The 16,061-nt window shown below is 41.2% G+C and overlaps 1 protein-coding gene across 1 annotated transcript in view; it reads left to right on the forward strand.

Annotated features, from left to right (window-relative positions):
- Positions 1-16,061, forward strand: part of LOC103031495 (gamma-aminobutyric acid receptor subunit alpha-3) — a 237,099-nt gene that overhangs the window by 150,989 nt on the left and 70,049 nt on the right. The window contains exon 6 of the mRNA XM_049466513.1: positions 1,214-1,296. Coding sequence (XP_049322470.1) covers positions 1,214-1,296 — 83 coding nt within the window. The remainder of the gene's footprint in view (positions 1-1,213; positions 1,297-16,061) is intronic.

The following is a 16,061-nucleotide window of genomic DNA, read 5'->3' on the forward strand; positions in this document are numbered from 1 at the left end:
ATCCACTGTGTTCTATCAAGTCTAAAGTCAGTGCAGTGTTTTCCCAGAAAATCTTACAGCACTTCATGCTTCCCTCTGCTCACGACTTTTATGGAGATGTGGATTTCATTTTCCAGCAGGACTTTTCTGAGATACTGATTTTTTGGGTTTTCATCGGCTGTAAGCCATAATCATCAACAATAAATAAAAAAAACGGTTTCACATTTTGAACTGAATTACAAAAATAAAGTAACTTTTCAATGATATTCAAAGTTTTTAAGATGCACTAGTATTAACAGGCAAAGCATACCATTTCTTGAGTTCATACTGTCTAAGTAAATGTAAGAATCTCTGCATTTTTCTGCATTTTCATTTTCAATATTGCTACATATTATTGAGTTGCATGTGTATTGCAAAAATGTAATGCTTTTAATGCACACCTTTTTTATGCATTCCCCAGATTTGACCAAAAACACTTCAAATCACACTTGCAAACATCAGATATCCACTTAAGCATTGGATTATTCATTGGATTATTTATATCGCATCATTGCTTAATTCTTGTATGAAACCAAGGACAGCCAGTGTGCATTGAAACAGAGCTACATCATTCTAGAGAAAAGAGACCATGCAAATTACCACCTGTAGTCCTTCAGGAAATGAGGAACACGGCAAAATTACCCTCCAGCCATAAACCAGCGATGTGACTTTGATTCACCTCCGAGAATCAAGCCCTGATATTGGCTAATTAAACGCCCAGAGATGCTATTTATAGGGAGTTTCGCTCTATCAAGACCAGCACAGCCCTGAAGTGGTGAGAGCGCGAGGTATGACTCAGCTGTTCTCCTGCAGCACGTCGTATATATTGTGCGGGTTTTTTGGGAGGGAGCGTGTCAGCCACCGGCTGCCCTTGAAGTGCTGTTATATTTAGCACTTGATCCACAGAGCTGATAAATACGCATCTGATAGGCGAGTTATTGTTCTTCTGCTGGACGTCTAAAAAGCTGAGTTCTGTCTCTTTTTATATCACTCCGCGTCTTAAGATGCAGAGCTGCAAGCTGCCCCAGATACACACGCGATTTACGCAAAATAAATGATGACAGCGTTTCATTTTGCAGTTCCTCCTCAGTGCCTAATCCGCTTTTTGGACCGTCCTATTAAACAGATATGCTATCTCACTGTTTCTCTCTCTCTCTCTCTCTCTCTCTCTCTCTCTTTCTTTCTTTTTTTTCAGATTAACCATTCACGCTGAGTGCCCCATGCATCTAGAAGATTTTCCCATGGACGCCCATGCCTGCCCACTCAAGTTCGGAAGCTGTAAGTGTTTTAAGTCTTTACGATCTCTCTCTCTCTCTCTCTCTTTCTTTACTTCCTTCTTTATTAGGCACAGTTTAGATTCACTTAATACTGCAGCTGGTGCACTTTAAATGAATATAGCCTTCTATACACCATGCTAGTGTTGGGTGGTATACCGGTTCATCAGGTATACCAGAGGGGAAATAAAAACTGGTATGCATTTTTCACATACAACCATACCACTAGAGGTGCTGTGGAGAGTTGTGTAGAACAGCACCACCAAAGAAGCACATACAGCTTGTTAGCTAACGCTAACCAGTTAGCATAACAAGCTAGCGCACTGAAGTGATGGTAGCTCAGCTCTGTAAAGTCAAACGCTCCGTCCTGTCTGGAGAAAAATGAGAACAGCAATTTATCTGAGGAGCTCCTGCTGCTGTTCCTCACTGTATGAATGTTTTTTGTATCCAAGTAAAATAGAAAAACAACAACAAACAGCAACTAGATTGCAGTTCCTGCAGAAACTGCGAGTGTGATTGCAGTGCTGGCTGGTATCTGCTAAGGTGTTGCTAAGGTGTTGCTATGGTATCCGGGGTGGTTGCTAAGATGTTGCTAGGTGGTTGCTAAGCTGTTGCTAGGCGGTTGCTAAGGTGTTGCTATGGTATCTGGGGTGGTTGCTAAGGTGTTGCTAGGTGGTTACTAGGTGGTTGCGAAGGTGTTGCTAGGTGGTTGCTAAGGTGTTGCTAGGCGGTTGCTAAGGTGTTGCTATGGTATCCGGGGTGGTTGCTAAGGTGTTGCTAGGTGGTTGCTAGGGTGTTGCTAGGCGGTTGCTAAGGTGTTGCTATGGTATCCGGGGTGGTTGCTAAGGTGTTGCTAGGTGGTTGCTAGGGTGTTGCTAGGCGGTTGCTAAGGTGTTGCTATGGTATCCAGGGTGGTTGCTAAGGTGTTGCTAGGTGGTTGCTAGGTGGTTGCTAAGGTGTTGCTAGGCGGTTGCTAAGGTGTTGCTAGGCGGTTGCTAAGGTGTTGCTATGGTATTTGGGGTGGTTGCTAAGGTGTTGCTAGGTGGTTGCTAGGTGGTTGCTAAGGTGTTGCTAGGCGGTTGCTAAGGTGTTGCTATGGTATCCGGGGTGGTTGCTAAGGTGTTGCTAGGTGGTTGCTAGGTGGTTGCTAAGGTGTTGCTAGGCGGTTGCTAAGGTGTTGCTATGGTATCTTGGGTGGTTGCTAAGGTGTTGCTAGGTGGTTGCTAGGTGGTTGCTAGGGTGTTGCTAGGCGGTTGCTAAGGTGTTGCTATGGTATCCGGGGTGGTTGCTAAGGTGTTGCTAGGTGGTTGCTAAGTGGTTGCTAGGGTGTTGCTAGGCGGTTGCTAAGGTGTTGCTATGGTATCCGGGGTGGTTGCTAAGGTGTTGCTAGGTGGTTGCTAGGGTGTTGCTAGGCGGTTGCTAAGGTGTTGCTATGGTATCCGGGGTGGTTGCTAAGGTGTTGCTAGGTGGTTCCTAGGTGGTTGCTAAGGTGTTGCTAGGCGGTTGCTAAGGTGTTGCTATGGTATCCGGGGTGGTTGCTAAGGTGTTGCTAGGTGGTTGCTAGGTGGTTGCTAAGGTGTTGCTAGGCGGTTGCTAAGGTGTTGCTATGGTATCCGGGGTGGTTGCTAAGGTGTTGCTAGGTGGTTGCTAGGGTGTTGCTAGGCGGTTGCTAAGGTGTTGCTATGGTATCCGGGGTGGTTGCTAAGATGTTGCTAGGTGGTTGCTAGGTGGTTGCTAAGGTATTGCTAGGCGGTTGCTAAGGTGTTGCTATGGTATCCGGGATGGTTGCTAAGGTGTTGCTAAGTGGTTGCTAGGTGGTTGCTAAGGTGTTGCTAGGCGGTTGCTAAGGTGTTGCTATGGTATCTGGGGTGGTTGCTAAGGTGTTGCTAGGTGGTTGCTAAGGTGTTGCTAGGCGGTTGCTAAGGTGTTGCTATGGTATCCGGGGTGGTTGCTAAGGTGTTGCTAGGTGGTTGCTAGGTGGTTGCTAAGGTGTTGCTAGGCGGTTGCTAAGGTGTTGCTATGGTATCCGGGGTGGTTGCTAAGGTGTTGCTAGGTGGTTGCTAGGGTGTTGCTAGGCGGTTGCTAAGGTGTTGCTATGGTATCCGGGGTGGTTGCTAAGGTGTTGCTAGGTGGTTGCTAGGGTGTTGCTAGGCGGTTGCTAAGGTGTTGCTATGGTATCCGGGGTGGTTGCTAAGGTGTTGCTAGGTGGTTGCTAGGTGGTTGCTAGGGTGTTGCTAGGCGGTTGCTAAGGTGTTGCTATGGTATCCGGGGTGGTTGTTAAGGTGTTGCTAGGTGGTTGCTAGGTGGTTGCTAGGGTGTTGCTAGGCGGTTGCTAAGGTGTTGCTATGGTATCCGGGGTGGTTGCTAAGGTGTTGCTAGGTGGTTGCTAGGTGGTTGCTAGGGTGTTGCTAGGCGGTTGCTAAGGTGTTGCTATGGTATCTGGGGTGGTTGCTAAGGTGTTGCTAGATGGTTGCTAGGTGGTTGCTAAGGTGTTGCTATGGTATCCAGGGTGGTTGCTATGGTGTTGCTAAGTGGTTGGTAGGTCACTCCTAAGCAGTTGCTAGGTGGTTGCTAAGGTGTTGCTATGGTATCCGCGGTGGTTGCTATGGTGTTTCTAGGTGGTTGCTAGTTGATGTATATGCATAAATTTGATTAAATGGTGTTTGCACGTTGCTACGCAACGTGCAAATACATCAATCAGCTATGCACGCTAGGTTGCTCTGGCCGTTCGGGGGTGTCCAAACTTTTGACCCGTGGCTCCATTACACACAGTACTGGGGCTCTGGGGTGTCCAAACTTTTGACCCGTGGCTCCATTACACACAGTACTGGGGGGCCGGGGTGTCCAAACTTTTGACCCGTGGCTCCATTACACACAGTACTGGGGGGCCGGGGTGTCCAAACTTTTGACCCGTGGCTCCATTACACACAGTACTGGGGGGCCGGGGTGTCCAAACTTTTGACCTAACGCTGATTTATCCCATAGCTGCTCCATACACTCACATTACTGGAGTTCTAGCTACCTGTCCTTCGATCTAGCTGCCGTCCTCCGATTGGCCCCATTCATTCCAATGGGGCCACTTCGTACGACAATTGTACGAAATCCGTACGACGTAACTTTTCGTAACGCATATTTTCGGAAAGAGCTCAATAAGTTCTACAGGTCCTCAATTGGTTTCATCTTCGTATTTCAAAAATTGCGACGTCCACGGGCGTGCAAAGTTCTGCCCATTCATTTTCAATGGGCAAAAAAACGCGTACTTACGAAGTTTTTACGAAAAACGTAAGTCCGATCGGAAAGCTGTATACAAGCCCACCATTCCCGATATGGACGCACGTTTTCTCTTTTGAACGAAGTCGATATTTCGAAAACTGCGGCACTAGTTAACCGGACAAAAAACAGGTGGAATAATAATAATAAGAAGAAGAAGAAGAAGAATAAGACTTAAGAAGAACAATACTGTGATTGCATTACTGCAATCACACTAATTATTCACTCAGAAAAAGATTAATGGAATTGCACAATGGATAGCTTCACTCATGTCCTCTGGAGGTTGTTGCTAATGACACTTTGTTGAGTTGTTTTTCTTTACAGCATTCACAATGTTTCTGCTGTGGTTTTCCTTGGTTTACCTGTTCATCCCCTGTCATTTAGTACACCAGTGATGACTGTCTTCTTCAGGACATTCCAATCAGTGTTCTGGCTATGGACAGTATTTGTGCTCTAATAGTTCTGATTGTTTTTCCATGTTCTCTCAGCTTCACAATTGCTTCTTTTTTAATCCATAGACAGTTCTCTGGTTTTCATGTTGGTTACTCCTCTGACTATAAATGCTTAGTCTGCACAGATAAACAAAAATCTAAAACTGAGCTCTGTTTATTGTTTAAATAATTAATGTATCAGGACACACCTGGAAAACAAAACACACCTGCAAATCACATGTTCCAATACTTTTGCTCACAATAAAAATGGGTGGGTTCAGACAGAAGGTAAACTGTGTATTAGATCCAGATACCTGGAAACAAAGGCTGAAATGTTAATCTGTTGCCTCATATTAATATTATATAATATAGTCAAATTCATACGTTTTGTTTTGTCTTCAAAAATAAAGGGATTGACGTCACTGTTCAAATACTTTTGGACATACATAAAGCTCTGGAAAAAATAAGAGACCACTTAAAAATGAAGAGTTTCTTTGACTTTACCAAATTGAAAAACAAAAATGGATGATCACAAGCCATCAAACCAAACTGAACTGCTTGAATGTTTGCACCAGGAGCAGAATGAATTATCTAAAAACAGTGTGTAAGACTGGTGGAGGAGAACATGCCAAGATGCATGAAAGCTTTGATTAAAAACCAGAGTTATTCCACCAAATATTGATTTCTGAACTCTTTATCCTTTATGAATATGAACTTGTTTTCTTTGCATTATTTGAGGTCTGAAAGCTCTGCATCTTTTTGTTAATTCGGTCATTTCTCATATTCTGCAAATAAATGCTCTTTGGGCCACAATTATAGCCTGAATGGAAGAAAATATATAGGGAAATATCTCATATACCTCCTTTCTGTATGGGCAGTTGTAAATCTGGGGCGCGTTTAACATTCAGGGGATGTGATATGGCATAGTTTCACTCTTTTTAGTGTAACAGTTTGAATAATTACTCAGGACTGGCAGTCACCGGCTTCATAGCCCTTAATTGTTCAATTTCATCGCTCTGCCCCGTCAAGTTTTTGGACTGAACTAATTCCGCTAATGATACTAAAAGGTTACCACGACAGTTCAGATAACAAGAGCTACTCATACAACCTTGCTTTTGATCTGAGCGTGCAAATCTCAGCGAGCAGAGCAGAGCAGTGTCCTGCAGAAACCTTTTTAGCGGCCTAAAACGTCAAGCCAGATCAGACTCCAAGAAACTCACAGGCCTTCTAACCGTAAGACATGTCTGCTTTTCATTTACAACAGCGGACAAGATATAAACGACAATCTTTAGCCTGTTTCTCAGTGGCTAGAGGCCAGACTTATTCAGAAGCGGTTTGATTTAGCTCAGTCTGCATTCTTGCTGAAATTGTAATGAGTCTGGAGAATGCAGACGTGACAGATCTGTCTGATGCATGTTTTCATGTCGGCTGCAGATTATCGAGCTCCTTGGCAGCAGATAAAAGATACGTAATCTATGGCCGCCTCCACATATAGAGCTTTTTTCTTATTGGCATAGCTAATTAGCAAAAAAAGACCATCCTCGATTGTGTTTAAATATAGATTGCATAGATCTGATCATACACAGATAATGCACACTCGCATCGTGAACAGCTGAGGAAATAAAGTAGCTGTATTTACAGTCATGCATGATAAAATCTGCTGTAAATAGGGCTGTAATATTTTTGTGCTCTTTTAAAAGGAAAATATTAGGGTATTTGATCTTCATTTGGACAGATTTGAAAAATTAATGTGGGACAGTGGACTAGTATCGTGTCCAATGACCTAATGAATCTAATATAATTAGAATTTACAATCAGATGCACCACATCAGCTACTTGATTTGTTTATTACAATGTAGCTAAAAATAATTTTGGAGGAGCCTGTCTTGTTACTCCATGACCAGGTTCAAAGATCCCTCTGAGGTCTTCAGAACTATGGTTGTAGATGCTTTCCCACATGAGTCTGGGAAAGTTTTAGAGCCCTTCACACCCTGCACAAGGTGCCTTGCAATGCCTATTGCTATCTTACACCCCGCCAACAGTCCATTTTCACGCCTTGTGCCTGCATCGTTTAAATAGCAAAGGTGCTTGTGGATATACAGTATCTATTTCGATGGGTGTGGTGGTCTCAAAATGAGGTGTGTTCAGGTAAAGTTCTGGTGTATTGCTATCTTGGCAACAGAAAACTCAGGTGCACCACTTACTTAAAACAAACCTAGACCACGGTTTGAATAACGGGGGTATTGGAGGGGTCAGACTATTGTTTTTACCCCTTTAGGGGTGGTGGAAGTCTTTTTTGGGAGAAATAAAGACTTCCACCATCCCTAAAGGGGTAAAAAAAATAGTTTAGGGGCGTCAAAACATTTAAATATGTTTCTTACATATATGTTAAGTACTACAAAAACAATGCAGTATTTATGCCTGGAAGAATATTGTGATACAATTTCAAACCACAAAGTGGATCATACCATTCCATGTTAATAAGCATTCCTTTCTTTTACCTGCCTGCTGCTTCATTATTGGTCAGGTGACTTACATCTAAGTTAAGGTACGCACGCTGCTCAAGCTACAGCATTACATTTAAGTAGTTTGTTATATACTTAGCTTTCTTAAATATGCATTTTTCCTTACATAAAAAACTCTAATAAATTTGCTGTCCCACCTTAAATGCTGCTAATTTACCATCCCGCCATTTGAAAAAAACGTCAGACAGGTCAGTCTCTTTTGCTGAGAAGCGTTGGAAATGTCCACATCGATAGCTGCACCCCTAAAATAGCAATCCAACCAATCAGTCAGAACGCACTTGTCTCTTAAAGGAAATAGCAAGTGACACGCTGATTGGTTTATTGAATTTATTGTAAAACACACACAAAACAAACACATGATTAATTAATACATAAAGAGAACTAATAAATGCCATTAATACATTTTCGCAAGGCATACTTTTCCCTTCGTTACGATAGCAAAGACACACTGACACTCTCTAAATCAACCTGTGCAGTGCATCATTATTAATGGCTTGCCTATAGATTGATTAAATCAAGCCCTTAGACTCTTAATAATATTGAATATTAACCCTTAGAACACTGCGGACGTATTTTCTGTCCAAAATCCCTTCACACATAAACATAATCCATGTATGGTTAGAAAGGGCAGAACTTACTCTTTTTAAAAATAATAATGACATCCCAGTGCGGTAAAGCATCTACAAGAATAGAGAATACATTGAGAAAAACACCTAAAAAAGTGAGATCTCCTTCCCCAACCAATATTATTCACCTTTAGTGATTCAAACATATTTATATGATGTTTCAAACCAAATTATATCAGTAAATGACTTAAAAGTGTGCACAGAAAAAGTGTGAAACTACCTGCTTTACTGAAACTAAAGCTAGGTATGCTGTGCACTACTTTATATAATTTTTATTTTACTTGTACATTTTTACTAAGTAGTTATTTTGCACTATTTTTTATGTATTTAGACTAAAAAGTTTACATTTTTGTATATTATATAGTTTTCTTTGTGTGTCCTGATCAAAATACTGAAGGGCACAGGCTGCTGTGAGTGTCAGGTTTTTAGTTTTTATCTACATGTATCCTAGAGGTGTGATTATCAAGACCAATAAATCCGCCTGATTCTGTTTCTCCATGTATTCTGTCAAAGTAATAATACCCCATGTAATGAACTATATATCATCAATATTCTTATGTTTTTAAATCATATACACTCTAGTCTAACCATTTTTGAAAAGATATCTTAGGTGTGAATATATTTAAAGTCTATACATTTAAAAATAAAAAAAATAAAAAATTTAAAAAAAACAGGCGCTTGGTAAAATTTTGACCAAAACATGATCAGTTCCAGGAAAACATAACAATTCTGCTTCCTTTTACATTTTAAATTATTATATTTTTGAGCAGCCATATGGCTTCTGGAGTAAAAGAGATCATGGCATGTGACTGTCTGATATAACTACTGTGTTATAAGACCTAAAAAAGAGGAACTGACAAAAACGAAGAGAAAAAAAACACACTAAAACAGCCTAGGGTTCAAAGGGTTAAATAGAATGAACTAAAAAAGTGTATTTGTTCAAATATTAAAAAAAAAAAAGATGTCTTAATCACATTGTTTTGTAATGTTTAGCGAATATCTTGAAGCACCTGTATTTATATGAATAACTACACACAAAAAGAGCAGACAAATTAAATGGCTACCAATTAATTAAACAGTGTACGATTCAGATCCCTAGACTGAGCATAATGTATGAAGTAGTGAGTTCTGAAACTGAGAGCATTTTCACCAGAAAAAAAAACATACATTTATATTAATAACATATCCACAGACACCAGAGCGCTTTTCTAAAATATCCTCCACCACCGTCAGCACCGTGAATAAAACAAAAGCCGTTCAGCGGCCCCTCGCCCCTCGCCCACCCACCCCTGCACTACCGATAGGCTCGGCTCGGGGGTCCGATCTCATCTGATTTCAGCGCCTGTCATTAAAAAATGACCTGAAAAGACAGCGAACAATCGGCTCCTTAACACAGGCACCGTACAGTTGGCAGGTAATTAGCAGCTTTTGTTAAACGCTCCCAATGATGAGCGCCTCCCCCTCTCCCTCCCTCCCTCCCTCCACTCTCCTAATCACTCTCTATTCCGCTCTGCTCTCGCGCTCTGCCCATCAAAGTGCGCTCAGTGTGTGCAATCACATGCTCCTTTTTTCCTTTTTTTTATATACTCTCACAACTCTCGACTCGAAAAATCTGTGAAGCGAAGTGAAGGACCGTTTTTTTTTTTTTTTTCATTTCTTGGCTGAATATTGATGGCGATAGTTTTCCTTTTTCTTCCACAGGGTCTTATAAATGCAGCTTATTTTTTTTATGAAGGAACTTCAGAGAGAGAGAGAGAGAGGAAAATATGCTTTTCACAGAGGCGCTTCTTTATTCTAATTTTGTTTGGAGAAGTTGAGTGATGAAGGTAAACTAATGCAGAGGTTTTCAACTCCAGCAAACTCACTGCTTTAAATACATTATTTAAAAAAAACCTTAAACCTCTGATACAGCACATGAAGGGCTTTAGGAGCCTTGTCTTTTATATCGCATCATCTGCAATACTTTAACTTGCAAGACTTAAATTAAACTTTATCTTGTTAAAATATGCACCATATTACTTATTTATTACTCACATACAGGGGTTGGACAATGAAACTGAAACACCTGTCATTGTAGTGTGGGAGGTTTCATGGATTAATTGGAGCAGCCTGGTGGCCAATCTTCATTAATTGCACATTGCAGCAGTAAGAGAAGAGTGTGAAGGTTCAATTAGCAGGGTAAGAGCACAGGTTTGCTCAAAATATTACAATGCACACAACATTATGGGTGACATACCAGAGTTCAAAAGAGGACAAATTGTTGGGGCACGTCTTGTTGCCGCATCTGTGACCAAGACAGCAAGTCTTTGTGATGTATCAAGAGCCACGGTATCCAGGGTAATGTCAGCATACCATCAAGAAGGACCAACCACATCCAACAGGATTAACTGTGGACGCTGTAAGAGGAAGCTGTCTGAAAGGGATGTTCGGGTGCTAACCCGGATTGTATCCAAAAAACTTAAAATCACGGCAGAGTTCAATGTGCACCTCAACTCTCCTGTTTCCACCAGAACTGTCCATCGGGACAATAAATTAAACCTGATTAAAGTACACATTCCAGACCTTAAAGGAGAAATCTGTTGTGAAATGAACTTTGGTCATAGTGAAACATGATAACAAGTACAAACTTTTGGATTCTGAAATACAGCGCTTTTAGACTAGATTTAGTGATAGGGGCATAGTGTTACCCATGCAAAGAAATGTCTAATTTTACACCAGTAATAAGCTTAAAGTAGTTCCACACTTCACTGGTAGAATTTCAGGGGCCTTACATTTGAAATGAGATGCTGAGAACTTTGAAATTGCACTGGTAGTTTATCAAAAAGGTCTATTTATACACATCGTTGCTGTTCAATGAAAAACACTTATCTCTAAAACAGCAACTTTACAGGAGAGAGAGACTTTATTGGACAGCGAACTTAAAATTAAGTAATTTTATGTCAACTGAGGAGGACAAATAAATAAGTAGGATAGGGGAACATCTTGCAAAATTAATATGGTGAAAATGCATGAATTATAGTTATTGCTGAAAATATTTCCATAATATTCCTGCATTTCTACAGAATTCTACCTATTCTTTCTTGCTTGTCACTCAAATTTTTGGGAATATCAAGCGCACTTAAAATTCTTTAATTTTCCCAAAAATCATCAGTGTGCCTTATGTTCTTATACACCTATGTGTGAACTTTACCAGTCAGGTTGTAAGGAGCAGTAAAGCCACACTTGTACAAAGTTTCAAAGTTTCTCCAAGATAACTACTGTATTTACTGTAAATACTGTAAATTAACGGAAGCACTTTAAAAGGTAACATGGTGACACACTTTTGCTCACTTCCATGTAGGAATAGGAAGAGGAAACCTAACTTTTAACAATAAACAGATCTAAATAAAGAATAAAACAATATTGCTGTTCCCTTAAATGAGCTGCTGGTGTACCTTCACAGCGTGAGCGTGCAGGTCAGTATTCTCTGCTGAGACACACAAAGTGTCACACTGTTAAGATAAGAACGTGCCAAAGTCAGAGCTCCCCCGGCTCTTAATGGAATTTGAAGTGACATGCTGATTGTTTTATTTCATGTTACACTCAAAAAATACCCATGATTAATTAAAAGAATTAATTAGTACATGCCTTTTACGTGTTTTAAGCCGCACAAGGTATTTTTTGCGCCCTCACGATACCAAAGAAACACAGACATGCCCTAAATTCAGCTCAATTCATTTGACCGCTGAGCTATAGATCACTAAAATAGGGCCCCTTCAATTCAATAATCTTGTGAAGTCATTTTTATTCAAAAGCAAAATGCTAGAAAGTAGGCGTGTGACCATATTTCTCGTCAGGCTTAAACCTGTCTCACGGTGCAAAAAAACTGTTAAGTGTGGACTTTTTAAGAGGGATCTGGCAACCCAGTAGCGATAGCGTTAGAGTATGATGGCTGAGCAGTGAGAGCAGCTCTCAGCAAAAGAGGAAAATTCAGGCATTTGCATAGAAGACGCTTCTGCTACTTTTAAGTTGTTTGTCTGGCTGCATTTTGGCTCCAGTGGAAACAATAAACGGTAACAGAGTGACCAACAAGACACAAACCATATGTAAATACTGTAAGTAAATCCTACACGTGACTGTTTCATAGGCAGGTGTACTAATCCCTTAGCTCTGTACTGTACTTAAAAAAAGAGTTCTGTCTTTAGATGCACTTTAAGCACAGTCTCAATATGACTGGTTATGGTTATGCAGAGTTAAATTGCAAGAGATTTAGGAGAAAAAAACACAAACCATAGGCTTAATATGACTGGTTGTGGTTCGCACTTATTGTTTGCTCTATATAAGACCTAGAAAAGTTTTATTTTTATTTATTTTTCTTATTTCTATTTCTTTTTAAATCAATGTGTGAGAGAAACCAGTCTGTTAAGTGTGCGTTATATGATTTTGTCAAATAAAACTCTAGTTTTCAAGCCATTTTTCATTTTCGACGTTTTCTTTAAAATTTTATTTTTAAATCTCGTCTCGCCTCGTTCTCGTGAACCCAGTATCGTGTCTCGTCTCGTCTCGTGATATTAGTGTCTCGTCACACCCCTACTAGAAAGCTTCTGTTCCTTTATCCCATGTTAACTCCAGCAGAATAATAAAAAAAAAGAGTAATCATTGAAGGCAAAACAGAACTTAAGCTGCTGTCTCTGATTGCAGTGTGTGGGACATACATTAAAACATTAAATGTCAGAATTAAATGCGCTGACCATGAGGAGTCTAGTGGAGCGCTGGCTGAGTCTGCCCCATCATTTTATCACAGCATAATTAAATATATAATAAACGACAAATATATCTGTCCTTTCGACATTTCTGATGTCAAGGTTTAATGTAAGAAATGCACTTATTATTTTATTTATTTATTCAGTTATTTTTTTTTAGTTATAATATAAACAGGCATGTACATACAAAACAGTCAAATTGATTATTGCCACCATTCCTGTCATGACCGATCCCAGTCTTTCCAGTGTTTAACCAGTAAAAATCAATATTAAACTCATCAATATTCTTTATATTCTTCCTGCCAATGTTAACAGCCAGAGAAAAAGAAGCCAGAGATGCTGTGGAACTAAACGGCATGATTTATTATTATGCAAGCTCCAGCATTTTAAGAAGCTTCTATTTTTATGGAGTTCTCAATATTATGTGTGTTAAGATCTTCTAGTTTTGTTTTCTCTTTGGGAAGCTTTAGTGAATCCATCTCCAGCACCAGTGCGCTACTCTTGGCACCCTCGGTAAGACAGCTGTGTGTTATTTACTGCAGAAGATGAATGTGTTTTTTTTTACTGCATATTGGCAAAGGAGAGAGGAACATAAACAACTCACATTTCATATATCCTCTCTCTGTATCTCAGCGAGGGGTGGACCAGCTTCCTGACCCGACCCCTCTCGTTTCTGGTTTTATATCCACATGATTCTGTGCTTTTTAGGGCACACCGTAAGCCTGAATAAATTTAATTTACTTACATTTTTTTTTTTTTTAAGAAAACCAGTTGCCTTTAAGGGTAACTGAACTCCATGATTTTAGCTGACTCCAACCTCAGCTCAAATTTAAAAAATGAAAAAAAAAAAAAAAATGGGAGAGGTAGTTTGGGAGGGGCACTGGGTGATGTATGGGTTTAGAGGTGGGCAGAACTGGTAACTAGTTACTTTTATAGTGGAAAAACTCAGTTAGTAACTCGGTTACTTTTTTGGAGAAGTAACTAGTAACTATAACTAATTACTTTTTCAAAATAACGTGCCCAACACTGGTGAACATAATGGCAGCATTTAAGGTGGAACTTGTGTGACTAGTGAACTAGTGAGCCTTTAGCATCAAAATACTGCTTAGCTATCAAACAAATAAATGTAAGAAATAAGAGAATTTCCAGTAGATAGATAGAGATAGATAGATAGATACTTTATTGATCCCCGAGGGGAAATTCTTGACATCCAGCAGCAGGTGTGTATAGTACACAAAGTTACAAAAAGATAAAAAAAAAATATAAATGATACATATAAATACAACAAAATAAAAAATAAAATGAAATTATAAAAGTACAGTCTTTAGTGTGTGTGTGTGATGTAAAATGGAGGTAGTGCAGTTGAACACAATAGACAGCGAACACCAGTTGATGTGCATAAAGTAAGGATAAGGATAAACTGATGTCCGCCATACAGAAAGTGCAAATACAGTTATATAATAATTTAAATTTAGCAGTGCAAATGATACGTAAACAGTAGATGAATGAACTAGTGAATGAACTACTAGTGCAAAATAGGGTAGAACTATAAGAATAGTGTTATGGGCATCAGCAAGATAGTGTGACCATAGATGGGGGTATGTCCATGGTGTGGCCAGAATTGCTGGAAAGAAAAGGTGTCACAGAGTCTTCAGTTTGCTGTGCTGAGATGAGTTGAAAAGTCTTATGGCCTGAGGGACAAAAGACTTTCGAAGTCTGTCTGTGGAGCAGGACTGGGACAGCAGTCTGCCGCTGAATGAGCTCCTCTGCCTGGTGATGGTGCTGTGCAGAGGGTGGTGAACATTGTCCATGATGTTCAGCAGCTTGCTGAGGGCTCTCCTCTCTGCCAGTGGTGTTAAGGACTCCAGCTCTAGTCCCAACACAGAACCAGCTTTCCTCACCAGCCTGTTCAGTCGTCCAGCGTCCCTCTTGCTGATGCTGCCTCCCCAGCACACTACAGCGTAAAAGAGGACGCTGGCTACCACAGACTGGTAGAACATCAGCAGGAGTTTCTGGCAGATGTTAAAGGACCCAAGCCTTCTGAGGAAGTACAGTCTGCTCTGGGCCTTCCTGTAGAGGGAGTCAGTGTTCACTGACCAGTCCAGCCTATCGTCCAGGTGCACACCAAGGTATCTGTAGGACTTGACCACTTCCACATTGACCCCCTCGATGGAGATTGGCTGCTGAGCAGAGGGCCTGGACCTTCTGAAGTCTATGCACATCTCCTTGGTTTTGGAGATGTTCAGCTGTAGATGGTTCGTTTTGCACCACACCACAAAATCCTCAACCAGGGTTCTGTACTCCCTCTCATCACCATTACGCACACACCCCACGATTGCAGTGTCGTCAGAGAACTTCTGCATGTGGCATGACTCCGAGTGGTATTTGAAGTCTGATGTGTACAGTGTGAACAGGACTGGAGAGAGAACAGTCCCCTGTGGTGCTCCTGTGCTGCTGATCACTGTGTCAGAGGAGCAGTCCCTGATCCTGACATGTTGTGGTCTCCCAGTAAGGTAGTCAGTGATCCAGGTGACCAGGTGCATGTCCACCTCCATCTTCATCAGCTTGTCTCTCAGCAGTAGGGGCTGTATGGTGTTGAAGGCACTGGAGAAGTCGAAGAACATGACCCTCACAGCACCTCCCCCCTTGTCCAGATGAGAGTGAGCTCTGTGCAGAAGATAGAGGATGGCATCTTCCACTCCCACCTTTTCACGGTACGCAAACTGCAGTGGGTCCTCAGCATGGTGGACCTGAGGTCTGAGGTGGTCCAGCAGCAGTCGCTCCATGGTCTTCATCACGTGAGATGTCAAAGCAACCGGCCTGTAGTCATTCAGCTCCTTCGGGTGTGCCTTCTTAGGAACTGGAACGAGGCAGGTTGTCTTCCACGTGGCAGGAACTCTCCCTAGACGCAGACTCAGGTTAAACACATGTTGGAGGGGCTCACCCAGTTGAACAGCACAAGCCTTGAGCATTCTGGGGCACACTCTGTCCGGGCCAGCTGCCTTCCTGGGGTGAAGTCTCCTCAGCTGTCTCCTGACTTGGTCTGCAGTAAAGGTTGGTGGACTGGAGGAGCTGATTTGTCTGCTAGCTGATAGTGTTGATGGTGGTGACGATGATGATGAAGAAGATGGTGGGGGTGAGGGTGATGGTGGTGATGATGATGATGAAGAAGATG

Source organism: Astyanax mexicanus, chromosome 17 (assembly GCF_023375975.1).
Source record: "Astyanax mexicanus isolate ESR-SI-001 chromosome 17, AstMex3_surface, whole genome shotgun sequence".
NCBI lineage: Eukaryota > Metazoa > Chordata > Actinopteri > Characiformes > Acestrorhamphidae > Astyanax > Astyanax mexicanus.